This window comes from Eumetopias jubatus, unplaced genomic scaffold (assembly GCF_037043125.1).
Source record: "Eumetopias jubatus isolate StellerSeaLion01/CBP00866 unplaced genomic scaffold, mEumJub1_p1.0 scaffold_17, whole genome shotgun sequence".
Classification (NCBI taxonomy): Eukaryota; Metazoa; Chordata; class Mammalia; order Carnivora; family Otariidae; genus Eumetopias; species Eumetopias jubatus.
This window is the reverse complement of record NW_028274823.1, coordinates 69,235,527-69,249,700: the sequence shown is the minus strand read 5'-3', so window position 1 is coordinate 69,249,700 and position 14,174 is coordinate 69,235,527. Positions and strand designations below refer to the sequence as shown.

The window sequence follows — 14,174 nt, the reverse complement described above, 5'->3', positions numbered from 1 at the left end:
ATGCGGGATTAACAGTGGATAGAGGTGCCTTTTGAAATAGGAACTAAGGAGGTAAGTAAGGAGCCATAATGGGTATGTCTGTGCATATGTGAGAAAGTTAGTAAATTTATATGTTTGAGAAGAGCGATCACTCTACAAAAGTAAAAATAACAGGATCTCTGTATTGGAAATTCTATTGGAAATTCCTGTGAGTGCTTTCCGAGCTAATTTGTTATTCCTATTTTACAGATTGGGAACTTCAGTTCATAACTCGATCAAAATCAAATTGCAGAGACCAACTCATGACTGCGTAGTTCTAAGTCCAGGCTTGGGTTGAAGTCAGCAGTGAGTAACCCGACGTCGCCCCGGGCCAACGGCAGAGGACAGGGCTGGAACTACAGTTCCCAGTGTGCCAGGCGAGGCGGGGCGCAGGCGGGGAGGGCGCAGGCTCCTTCCCAGAAGCAAAAGCGGAAACAAAAGAGTCTCGCCGGCGTCCTCGCCCGCACACTCGCGCACACCCGCGCTCCGGCGCACACGGAACAGGCACCGGCGCACGGAGCGAGCCAGCGAGCAGCGAGCAGCGAGCCGGGGACCCGCGGGCTGAGCCAGCAGAGCAGCCAGAGAGTCGAGCCCACGACGACCCTACGCCCCCGCGCCCCGTAGCTGCCCCCAGCCGGCCGGTGTCCCCGCCACCCTCCCTGACCCATGGCGCTGAAGAGGATTCAGAAAGTGAGTGCCCGGGCCAGGCCTGGGGCGACGGGGCGCGCTTCGGCTCCCTGCCCACACTGACCCCGGTGATGGTCCCGAAAGACGCGCCGGGAGGGCACGGGATGGGAGGGTGCGCGGGGATCAGGGGGCCGGAGATGCCGGCGGGGCCAGCGGGCACTGGACAGGTGAGGTGGGAGCAGGGGCAGGTCCCGGGTGGCTTGGAGGCGGGGGCCCCGCTGCGCGCTAGCGCCGGAGCTGGGCCGGGAGTCCCTGGGTGGAGATCCTTCTCGGGCTCCAGACCTTCCCCAAATCTGGGCTTTACGGTCACGGCTGGATTTTGCCCTACACTGGTCTAGTTTTGGCTCCTGTCATGCTGTGTTTTCTCCACGCCCGTTTTTTTATGTTCTTGCTTCCCCGGGCTCCCGGAGAGGGCAAGGAAGGTGTGGTGGGCCTGCAGTCTTTCTCCTCGATGCTGTGGGTTTGTTCTTTTTCTCTTCTGTGGTTGGCTCCTGCTTAGATCCCTGAATGGGCTGGAAAAGCCCATTTGGGGCCCAGAAGCCAGGAGAAGCCTCTTGCCTTTTCTATTTTGGTGCCTCTTCTGCTGCCACTTCAGGTCACATAGCTGTAGTGAAAACATAGTTGCTGATACACAACAAGATGACCTCCTGGCTGTGATTCATCGTGAGTCAAGCCAAACAGGTTTTTTCCCCCTCATGATAAACTTACATGTAAAGTTCGAGACACAGCAGAAACTGCCACAATATAAGTTGTTTGATGCTTTGACACATGAGAATAGAATGAAGAAGAAATGTATTTATTCATTCAACACATGTTTATCCATCCCAACTCTGTAAGGAATTGCCTTCTCTTGCATAATACTGTATTTATTGCTACTCTTTCAGATGTGAACATCTTACAAAATTGGGGTTGGGGCATTTTTTTTCCTGTTCATTTATTTCTTGTTGAGTTATGGGTCTGGTCACTGACACAGGTTTTTAAAAGGTTTACAGTTATATGGAGAACACTGAGAATTTATTTTTAAATGCAGTGTTTCAGCAAGTTAAGTCAACAATAGATAGCATGTCTGGTAAATAATTTTAGAAGAAATCAATGCTACAGAAAAATTTTATTAACTTTTTAAGGCATGAAGTGATGGAGATATATACATTGTGTTCTCAGTCACAACTGGTGGCATCTTCTGGTACAGAGGACAGCAACTTTCAGGTCCAGCCTTTTTTTTGTTGCTGTTCAAACACTGAATCCGTAGAATACTGTGTGTGTGTGTGTGTGTGTGTGTGTGTGTGTGTGTGCGCGCGCGCGCGCGCGCCATTTGAGGGTCTTCTCTCTATAAAACATAAAGCTAACAATCCGTATTTATTGATTCATGTTTTCTGATTTGAAAGTAATGCAATTACACATTCAAAATTACCCTAATTTCAAAGTCCTAATCAGCATCTTTGTCATGTATGCTTATTAATAATATGTAATATTGGCTTACATTTGAATTAAACAATACACCTATTCCAGTGGGGCGCCTGGATGGCCCAGTCATTAAGCATCTGCCTTCGGCTCGGGTCATGATCCCAGGGTCCTGGGACTCTGCTCAGCAGGAAGCCGGCTTCTCCCTCTCCCACTCCCCCTGCTTGTATTCCCTCTCTTGCTGTGTCTCTCTCTCTCTGTCAAATAAATAAATAAAAATCTTAAAAAAAAATAACGATACACTTATTCCAAGGAAGTTTTAAAATTCTCTTTCCTTCTTTCCTACTTGTGAGAATTCTTCACAAGACTTTGCATATACAATAAGTTTTAAATAATGTAGAATTTATCCACAGGAAGTAAACATTCAAAGAAAATGGACACTATTTGTAAATACTTTACTGGGCAATTGTCAGTCACCATGCTGAATATTTATAATATGGAATACACCCAAATCATATTTTTGTTAACTATTAGTTATTATTAGTTTATAACAGAGTTGTTTGGTAAAAGAAAAAAAATCACATAGAATTGATGTTAGGCCTGTAACAAATTGATATTTTGGAGAATAAATTGGGGATCACATAACATCCCATCTCTGTGTGCCAGTCTTAGACTTCCCTTTCCTGTTATCAGAAAAGTTGACTTGCATAAATCTCCTTTCCACTAAGCACATATCACATGTTCATATCATTCCCTTGTACTTTAAGGAGTGTTATTTTGTTTGATTCTCCACTTTTCCTACTGTTTGCGCCTCCTTGATTAGAAGCCAGTTCCAAGTGAGGTGTGCTTTTTGCCTTATGAACAGTTATAAAGCCTTCTTTGATATCATCAGTATATAAATTCTTACTTGAATCTTGTGTGTTCCAACAAAAGAAGATACATATTAACTTTTGGCCTTTCTTTTTAAGTGTATTGGAATAACACTGTCAGATACCTTCTAGGTCATTGGGTTGTACTTTTCCTGTACCTAAAGTGGCAGACCTTAAAGCTGTGCAGAACTTCAGAGAACTGCAGTTTGGAGTTGAGTGGAGGGCAGGGGCTGGAGCCAGCGTCTAGGGTAGTGTATCAGAAATATTTGTGGGACATTTTCAGACTGTCCCCACTGCTGTAAATGAAAGATGTGGAATCCCCCAGATGGGCTGGGGTGGAAAGAAGGTTGAGAACCACTGATGTTCTAGTCTGTTTATTCAAAGAAGGAATCTGAGGCATGGAGTGAAGGAGCGCTTTGTCCAAGTAAATCTCTGAAGAAGTGACTTGGCATATTTGAGAATGTTAAAAAAAGTTCATTATTACTTCACATTTTTTTCACTTCATATGAAACAATTAAAGATGCTATGCATCTTTATGTATATGCAAAGCATGTAGATATCAATGCTTAAAATACATTTTTATACTAGAGTATGCTAAATGATTTCATGCTCTTATTTAGACATCCAGTGCCAGTTTTGCATTTCAGCTCATAAATTTACACACCCATGCCCTATTTTTTGGTTACAGTGGAAGATGTTATCACAGTCACCTAAATCACTAAAGGGAAGAAGTTTGAACAAAGTCTGAGGAAAGACACCTAAAATATGTTTGAAAGAAGACGATAGTTTTTCAGCTGGGCATTTATTATTTTCTAGAATTATTTCTAAGTGTTTCTTTTATCAATGCTATTTTTAATACTTGATAAACTTTTTTTGGAAATTAAAAATTTTTTATGTTATAAAAAATTATGAATGTTATATCATAATAGTGAATGTTTTGAAACCAGGAAAAAAAGATCCTAATGTAGTCATTATTATCATCTTAGTATATTTCCTTCTAGACTTTTTTAATTTGATAAATTGAAGTAATGATCATCATAGTAACATGATATGATGGGCTTTATTGCCTTTTTAGTCTTTTGAAAAGTGAAACAAGAGTTTTGTTTTAAAATATAGCAACACAGATAACTACTCCTTAGTGTACAGTTCTGTCCTCAAAATGGAATATTTGCTTTTTTAATAAGCAATTTAACTTAAATGTATATATAAACAGATTACAACTTTATAAATGTTTTGTGCTGCTGAATTTTTTGATTTGTACAATTCCACATTAAACTCTACAAAAACAACCCAGCCCTCTGTGGATAGAGCATCAAAGAGAAGAAGATCTAGTTTTTATTTCTGGCTCTGTGACTTAACTAGCTTGTTTCTCTATCCATACAATGATACTGCACTAAGTACAACCAGCATATATAATATATAATGGTTACTCTGTGATAGATGCTATTCTGTGTGTTTGACATATATTAATTGATTTCCTTAGTGGCCCAAGAGGTAGAAATGATTGTTATCCCCATCTTACAGATGATAAAACTGAGGTGCAGAAATGTTGGGTAATGTACCAGAATCACATATCTAGTAAGTAGCAGTGCTAGGATTTGAAACCAGACGGATGGCTTCAGATTCCATGCTCTTAACCATTTTAGTACATGGCTTTTTCTTATCCAAATGGACTCATATCTGTTGTATTTAAATTGATAGACACATAGAGTTAAATGAGTTTATGGGTGTAAGTGCTTTGCAAACTGGACTGTTCTATACACGTGTAAAGTGGCATTATAATTAATACTTTGGCGTATTTAATCATGCATCACTCAGTGTGTTGATTGTGCTTTGTAAACCTCTGCTCTGAAGTAATGTACACTGGATCATTAAACATGGTAAATGAATAATATAACTTTATTTTTGTTCCATCACTTAAAATTTTTCTCCTCCAAAGGGATTTAGAAAAATTGTAATTTATAAATGTTCTGTCAAAAGTATCATTTCAGTGTGAAGTTTTCACTTGAGAAAACTATTTATGAACTGATTTAGCTATTTAGTTCGTCTAGTGGCTTTGAATAGCAGTCGACTGTTCAGATTGCACAAATATGTTAGGAAGACTTGAAGATTACAAAATTAAATCTAAGATTCCAGATTCTTTCAGTAAAAAAGGATATAAGTTCAACAAATTTTTTATTTTTTTATTTTATTTTTTTTTAAAGATTTTATTTATTTATTTGAGAGAGAGAGAGAATGAGAGAGAGAGAGAGCACATGAGAGGGGGGAGGGTCAGAGGGAGAAGCAGACTCCTTGCTGAGCAGGGAGCCCGATGTGGGACTCGATCCCGGGACTCCAGGATCATGACCTGAGCCGAAGGCAGTTGCTTAACCAACTGAGCCACCCAGGCACCCTCAACAAATTTTTTAAAGGAAGAACATAGTATTTATGCTTCATGGTAGATAAAGTGGTTTGCCTTGAGATGAAAGGAAGAAAGTGTTTTTTTCTAAAAAGCCACCATGTGAATTTTTCTGCTTTTAAATTTTTGTAATTAAGCTCAATCTTCTTTTGCCCTGGGTATCATGTATTTTTCCTTCTTCATCACAACAGAGGTGTTAAAAAAAGAAGATAACCTATTGTTAAAAAGTTCTGAGGTTCCTTCCCTGTGGAAATAAATAGCATAGATCTAAATAAGGCTGTTTATGCCTATTTTAGGAAGCCAAACACATATTATAAAAACCAACTTAACAGGATGTGGGATTGCCCCCAGTAAAGCAGAGTAGCATCCTTACTTGTTTTAGTTCCCTGAAATACACACTGAAAACATATTTAATGAGTGCCACTAATCAAAATGATAAGCCTGATACTCTCCACTAAACTGAATTAATGGTTGTCTGTAATGTATTGGCTCTCTTCCCTTCCCCACTTCTTTTTAACAGTGGATGAACTGATACTATGTTTAATTAAAAACAGGTATTGAGATACTTGTCCTCTCTTAACCCTATGATGCTGAAATAAAAGATGCTGTAGTATATAATCCAGATCTTTAGGGGATTGGAAGGATCCTCAGACCACCTCAGAACATCTGTCTGAAGGCAAAACAGGTTCTATTTCTAGCCTGTCTTCGTCAAGATGGTCTCTGAAAAGCTGAGGTTTTTCTGCATTTAATTGGTTCTGGGATGAATCTGTGAAGGTTCAATTACACACATTAGACAGTATTAGAGGCTACCATGTTCCAGGACTTGTTCTTAGTATACGGAGGAAGCTACCGTCCTAAAGCTTACAGTTTAGTGCTCCCATCCTCTTTCTGGATGTTTCCCCCACTTCTCCCTATTCATATTATTCTGGGGTTTTTGTTGTGGTTCTTCTCCTTCAGTGTTACCACATTGCTTATTAGATGCCTAGTCTCCTTTCAGATTTATGAAAACCTTTCCAGTGGGGATGAGGTTGGGATACTGCTTCCTTCACCTCAAACTTCCTTAGTAGTATCTGATGATTCTCAGTCCAGGTGACCACCCTTCTTATGTGAGCAGAATTTGGATTTCTTTAGAGGGAACAGACCTGATGGCCTGGGCTCATTATTCTCTAAACCAGTAAAACTCTGGCCTGTGTTTATGCTTCCCCCAAATTTTGATGTGTTGTATTTTCATTTAGTTAAAAATATTTCCTAATTTCCCTTTTGATTCTTTTTCAACCCTTGGGTTATTTAGAAGATTTTATTTATTCTCCCAGTATCTTGATTTACAGATAGCTTTCTGTTATTGATTTCTAAGTTAATTCCATTGTGAATGAAGAACTTGTTATTTGACTCCTTTTAAATTTTTGGGACTTGTTTTATGGCCCAAAATATAGTCTGTATTTTTTACTTACATAATAATGATGCCATTCAGGTGCTCAACATAGCTTTTGAATGGAAATGTTTAATAATTTCTAGCCTTCAATTTGCCAGTTTCTGATTGGTGTCCATAAAGCCTAGGTTATTTCTAAGGAATGAATGCCGAACTAAGGCTTACACCTTCCAGTGTCTTCTTGTACTTTTATGAGTTTCCAGAACAGGGGTGATGAAACCAGTTTAGTGGGTCACAAACAGCATTTTAAAAAAATGGAATATAAAGTATTAATGCTTTAGGTGTAGTAAGGGTGATAATTGTTTCATGAAACTTTTAATTATATATTTGTGTCCCTGTGCCTGTGTATATGTTACTAGTTGTGATGTATGTATCATGTTTTTCTTGTTATGAATTGCTGTAAGGAAAGTTTGAAAATCATAGCATAAGATCCTTAGATAAAATCAGTATTATCAAAAATACATGCCACACATTCATATGTATACACATACATGTATGTATGTATATATAGAGAAAGCAAATGAACATATATGCACACACAAACACACATACATGTATACACACACACACACACAATGTCAAATGTTGTAGTCTCGGAAACAGTTCTATTTGTTATAAACTTCAGTGCTCATTGTTTTCTGCTAAAAGTTGTAGCATTTTATAGTCACTGAAGTACAACCACAATATTCAAGAACAGTGCTGGGTGATACAAAGATGATTTATTATGCAGAAACTTATTAAGTGCCTTCTGTATACCAGTTATTTGAGATAGAAGTGTAAGAAGTGATATTTAATAACAAATATTTGGTTGAATCACAGACCTGTACCTCTGAAACAAATAATACATTATATGTTAAAAAAAAAAAAAGATAGTAGGAAGGGAAAAATGAAGGGGGGAAATTGGAGGGGGAGACGAACCATGAGAGACTATGGACTCTGAGAAACAAACTGAGGGTTCTGGGGGCGGGGTGGGAAGATGGGTTAGCCTGGTGATGGGTATTAAAGAGGAAACGTTCTGCATGGAGCACTGGGTGTTACATGCAAACAATGAATCATGGAACACTACATCAAAAACTAATGATGTAATGTATGGTGATTAACATAACATAATAAAATAAAAATAAAAAAATAAAAGTAAAAAAATAAAGCTTGCCAAACCAAGCTTTTTAGGTGCCCCTCCCAAATTTGGTAAATATTGAAAGGTATGTTTATCTTTTAAGTAGGTTTTTAAGAAATAGGCTGCTAGCTTTTATCATTTCATTTTGTCTTTTTCCTGAAGCATCATCTTTCTTGATTAGAAAATGCTCTGTGTTGTATGTTCCGTTATGTGTTAAAATTCTATTATGTATTTTGAAAAGTTGTATGTAATTTCCTATCATGTTTTTCTTAACCTCTCAGTGTCTTTGAATACAAACACTCCTCTTCAAAACTTATGGAGTAGTGTTTATTTCTAACCTTTTATAAAATATAAGCTCTTGGGAAAAGATAAAAAGAACCTTTTTCATTCCCTCACTTTTCACACTTTTGTTTCTCTTGAGCGCGGCTAAAACTGTGCAAACGGCCTGAATTCAAGTACTGGAGTACTGTTGGCTCCAATGTTGATTGAGGATAATGGGCTGTAGTTACTACAGCCTTGAGATGAGTATTGTTTTGGGTGAGGAGAGTGCTGGAATGGAAGTCAGGTGGTCTGAGCCTTTGTTCTAGCTTTGGCTTCATGACCTTGGTCAAGAAACTCATAGTTTTTATTTTCTTTATCTAGAAATGTTATGCATTGAACTAGATAATTTCTATGGTCCTTTTTGATTTATAATTTTAGGCACATCTAAATAATGTTATTTGCTGTTTGTTTTGTTCAACTAACAGTAAAAATGTTCACAGAAACAAATATTGAGTATGGCACAGTGCTCTGCTGCTGTATGAAACTTGAGTTAAAATCCTATTTACTTTGAGAAGTCAGAATTGAAATAAATGTTGGCATCTTAATGTATAAGATTAATGAGTCTTTTAAGATGTCTTACTCTTTGATTAAAAAGCATATTTGTGATACAAATAAGATATAGTTCTGTTTTTGTACCAGTATCATAACAAGCTTTTCTAATTCCATTTAGCTTCCATCTGATTCACAGGTATCTTTATACTTTAAAGATTGTTTTATCCACATATTTAGAAAACTGCCTTATACAGCTACCTTACATGTAGTAGATTTTTTTGGATTCTAGTTATTACATTTATGGAGCACCTTCTGTATGTAAGGCATATAGAAAATGAAATGAGAAATATGGAAAAGTGACATATAACCAGCATTATCTAAGAAATTTAAAATTATTAAGGGTAAGAAAAGTATCATTAAAGATTAGGTAGACTTAGGAAAGTACCGTAAGAAAAATACAACATACTTGAACAGAAAGAGAGTCAAAAGTAGGAGAGGTCAAATTTATTTAGGGGAGATCAGGAAAAATTCTATCGAGGAGATGGAATTGGATATAGGTTTGGAAGAATGAGTAGCATTTTCAAAGACAGGTTTCATAAAGGAAGCTACAGAAATGAAGGCATCAGCATGTACTTGTCCTGTTCAGGAAGGAACAGATAATCCTGCTTTTGGGAAGCATTTGGGGAATAGTAGACATAAAAGTTCATACTGTGGAGGGCCTTGAAGACCCATGATGAGAAATGTGTCCTTAATGCAAAAGTTTGGGGAAGCCATTGAAGTTTTTTGAGTAAGGAAGTAACATTCTTTTTTTTTTTTTTTAAGATTCTATTTATTTGACAGAGAGACAGCAAGAGAGGGAACACAAGCAAGGGGAGTATGAGAGGGAGAAGCAGGCTTCCTGCTGAGGGAGTCCGATGTGGGGCTCCATCCCAGCACCCTGGGGTCATGACCTGAGCCGAAGGCAGGTAGGCAGATGCTTAGTGGCTGAGCCACCCAGGCACGCCAGGAAGTAACATTCTTAATCATATTCTTAGGTATGCACTCTTGCCCTCACAGAATATAAGATTGTTTACCATTTGTAATTACAAATCTGATGAATGTCATGGAAAGGGGAGTATAAAGTACTATGGGAATACAGCAGGAACCCTTTGAAGGGTTCAAGGAAAACCTTAAAGAAATGTTTAAGATGAGACATAAAGGTAAAAGTAAAGTAGGTAAAGCAAATGAGTGGGTGTGGGGGGCTGGGGGAGGTGCTTAGGAGTCTTCTATCTAAAAGGAAACTAGGGACAAGGTAGCATTGGGGGACTTTAAAGTAATAACTGTTACAGAGAGCATTGGAGGAAAATGGTTGCAGATATAAGGCAAGAGAGAAGGAGTCAGATGATGGAAGGCCTGATAAACCATTTTAAGGATTTATAAATTTTATGCTAAGGCTAATAAAAAATATTGAAAGCGTTCGACATGGTACTTTGAAAAGATGATTTTGAATATAGTGTCTTGGTAGAGAAATAGGACACGTCAGTGAAGACGTTGCACTTGTTCAAGTGAGATCTAAAGAGGGTCTGAGCTAAGATGGTGGCAGAGGACATTTGGGAAGAGGGTTATGTGAGAAATATTATAGGGTGTTTGTAGCACCTGGCCTTTTTGAGTTGGGTCTGACCCACCCATGCCTACCTCTAATTGGCCTTTCAAATCAGCTCTCTAAGGAGCAGTGGTCTAGGCAGTCTCTTCAGACTCCTTCTACTACCTAGTTTGTTCTCAGATACTTTAATAGTGTCTCCCTGGTTTGATACTTCGCTTCTGGAAATGTCTCTTTTTGCTCCTCTCAGACTTTTTTGCCCTTTGGACCTCAGTTTTTCTATATCCTGGAATCCTTCCAGTGGGAGGGATTTGGACAGTCTGAACAACTTGGTACTGATTAATGTGAGGAGGTGGGAGGGGTTGGGATGGGTGGGACATGAAGGGAAGAAGGAATCAGACTGTGATTCTAAGGTTTAGAGTTTGAATTACTGGAAAAAGTATTTTTTTATCATAATACTTCATAAAGTAGACAAATACAGTTGTTACTGGGATGTCTTGGATTGTCTAAGATACGTTTTTATTTATGTACTTTGTATGATGGAAATACTATATAAAGGTGACCGGGAGTCTTCTCTTTAAGAGGAAGCCATGTTTTAAACTAGAGTCAAGATAGTATTTTGGGAAATTGAGTCATTATAGCTGCTGTTGAAATCATCGGGGAAAAGTGGTTGCAGATCTGAGACATTGGGTAGATGATGCCCCTAATCTTGACCTCAAATGTTTATTCTAAATTGTGTTCTTTATAGCTCTGATTCAATAAATATTACTTTGACGCAGCAAAATCAGTAGCATCATTGCTTTCTTCATCTTCTTTTGTGTGGAATTTGGCTGCATTATTAATTATTATTATTATTATTATTATTATTATTATTGCCTTTACTAGAGATACCTGATCCAAGGAGGAGCAGTTAGGACCAGTTTGTTGAAGTCAGTTTGGTTCCTATAACTAAATTAATTGGATAGCGTCAGCATTTTCAAGTCTTCCAGGAAGAATCTACATGGTTAAAAATAAAGCTGTTCTTTAATTCAAGGGCTTAAAGAGGTTCTGTATTTGGAGACCTTTCTGACAATTGTTTGATATCTCTCTATTGAAATAGCTCTAGTCAACTAGATAAGGAGATCAGAGCCTGAACTGTAAGCCCATGAAATGTTTATTTACAGATAAACCAAATATAGCTCATATATCCCTTTAGAGACAATATAAAAAATGCAATCTGGTAAGAATCACTGTCTTGTTTAGGAGTTTTGAGGTAAAGATGGTTGTGTCCATGAATTGCCTGTTGAGCCAGGATTTTTGTTTTTGTGGGTTTTTTTTTTTTTAAGATTTTTATTTATTATTTGACAGGGAGAGAGAGACACTGAGAAAGGGAACACAAGCAGGGGGAGTGGAAGAGGGAGAATCAGGCTTCCCACTGAGCAGGGAGCCCGATGTGGTGCTTGATCCCAGGACCCCGGGATCACGATCCCAGCTGAAGGCAGATGCTTAACGACTGAGCTACCCAGGCACCCCGAGCCAGGATTTTTGAAATAATGCTTTCATATACTTCGGATTCAGTAATTTAGATTTTTGACTGTAAATCAGTCCCTATGCATAGGCTATTTAATGTCCTTTACACACATCTGGTGGGGTATATATTCTATTACAGAGATTTAGACTTTCTGAATGTTGAAGCTAGAGCACAACAAAGCTTTTTCAGTCTGGTCAGCATAATTTTTTAGAGAATATTTATTGCATAGTGTCATATTAGGTTTGGTGGTAAGTAAGGCAGCTCTGACTTGTTCATTCTCTACTGTTCAGATTGGACTCTTACCCTTCTGGGAGCTGAGAGAGTGATTCAGGCTTCTCTTTTCTTACATTCCCTTCTTTGTTTCCTTTTATTTGTTTACTTTCTTTGCATTAGGTTGCCTCATCTACTTTTAGATTTTAAGTTCCCTAGAGGCAGGGACTGTGTCTAGGTTGGTTTTATGAACACTCAGCATATTGTGGGGTGTTATAAACATACCATCTGTGACAATTTAAAATTCAGTTTCAGACCTCTTAGTGCTTTCCTTTGTGTCTATTTGGTTATAGAAATCTGAACTAGAATAGAGGTGCTTAGCCATGTAAGGCTATATAAATCTGTTAAGCCCACAGTTTTATAGACTTATCATGCTTCTATAGTTCCAGTCAAGATATAGGGACAGTATCTTGTAATCTGCCTTTCATTACTATATCTTATGTTTTATTTTGAAATTTAGATACCCTAATTAGTTTTTTTTTATTATTTGAGTGTTAATCACATTGGAATAGAAAATTGTTTCGCTGACACAGACTACTTTTGTCTGGGGCATACTTTACCAGTTTGATGATATTTATTGCCTAATCTGTGTTTAGGTATAGTGTTAGTTTGTTTTAAGCTTACTTTGTCTCAAAGGAGGAGAAGGATATTGGATCAACTATATATTTCAATTTTAGCTTTATACATACACACATAAACACATATACACAGTGTGTTTACTATAATGAGTTCTTTTCATATATGGATTTATAACTAGTCTCATTGTTTGATAAGCATCTGTTACATTATTGGATTTCTACATATTTCTGTTAGGTATATTCCTGGCAGTAAACTTGCTGGGTCATTGAGCATTCCGGTGTTCACCTTTGGTAGTGAATGTCAAATGTTCCCTCATCCACCAGCAGCGTGAGAGTTCCAGTTGCCTCACACCTTTACCAACCTTTATGCTTTTTTCTGGCTTTTTCATTTTAACCATTCTGTTGGGTTTGTAGTAGTATAGCATTTTGTTTTTAATTGCATTTCCTTGATGTCTAATGAAGCCAAGCCCCTTCTCATATGTATATTGGCCATTTGGATAGTTCTTTCTTTCTTTCTTTCTCTTTCTTTCTTTCTTTCTTTCTTTCTTTCTTTCTTTTTCTTTCTTTCTTTCTTTCTTTCTCTTTCTTTCTCTTTCTTTCTCTTTCTCTTTTCTTTCTTTTCTTTCTTTCTTTCTTTCTTTCTTTCTTTCTTTCTTTCTTTCTTTCTTTCTTTCTTTCTTTTTCTTTCTTTGATAGCCTCTTTTATAAAATGCTTATTCAAGTCTGCCTTTTAAAAATTGATCTGTAGATAAAGTTTTTACATATTCTGGATGTGGGTCTTTTGTCAGATACATGTACTGTAAATATTTTCCCCTATTTGATGGCTTGCTTGCCTTTTAACACTTTTAGTGTGTCTTTCAATGAACAAATGTTCTTGATTTTAGTCAAGTCCAAATTTTTCATTTTTTTCTCTTATGGGTAGTGCTCTTTGTGTCCTGTTTAAGAAATTTCTGCCTCCTCCAAGTCATGAAGATGTTTTATGTTTTCTTTTAAAAACATTCTTGGGACACCTGGCTGGTGCAGCTAGTGAAGCATGAGACTCTTGGTCTCAGGGTTTGGGTTCAAGCCCCATGTTGGGTATAGAGATTACTTAAAAATAAAATCTTTTAAAAAATACATAGCGTTATTTTATCTTTCATATTTGAACCTATGATCTATTTAGAATTGATTTTTTAATTAGGTTTGAGGTAGGGGAGGCCAAGGTTTATTTTTTTTCCCATATAGATACCCAGATGACCATCTATTCAGAAAATTTTTCTTTTCCTCCATTAGAATGTCACTGACTTCACTTTTAATTTTTGAATGCTAAGTTTGCCATTGTTTTCTTTCCATTTGCAACGCATTGATAAAGTAAGTACTCATGATCCCACTCAGATGTCAAACACCATCACTTTTGCTTCTACATCAAAATTGCTATTTGTTTATCAAAAACAGTGATAATATCCTAAGTTGGGTTTAAAGAATATGTTGTCCATTTCTTTCAAGTGCAGCTGTCTGCAGTGAAG

General features: G+C 37.6%; 1 protein-coding gene across 1 annotated transcript in view; it reads left to right on the top strand.

Moving 5' to 3' along the window:
- The first annotated feature begins 783 nt into the window (after window positions 1-783).
- UBE2D1 (ubiquitin conjugating enzyme E2 D1) overlaps window positions 784-14,174 on the top strand; it is a 39,394-nt gene continuing 26,003 nt past the window's right edge. Inside the window, exon 1 of the mRNA XM_028124016.2 lies at window positions 784-872. Coding sequence (XP_027979817.2) covers window positions 810-872 — 63 coding nt within the window. The 5' untranslated portion in view covers window positions 784-809. The remainder of the gene's footprint in view (window positions 873-14,174) is intronic.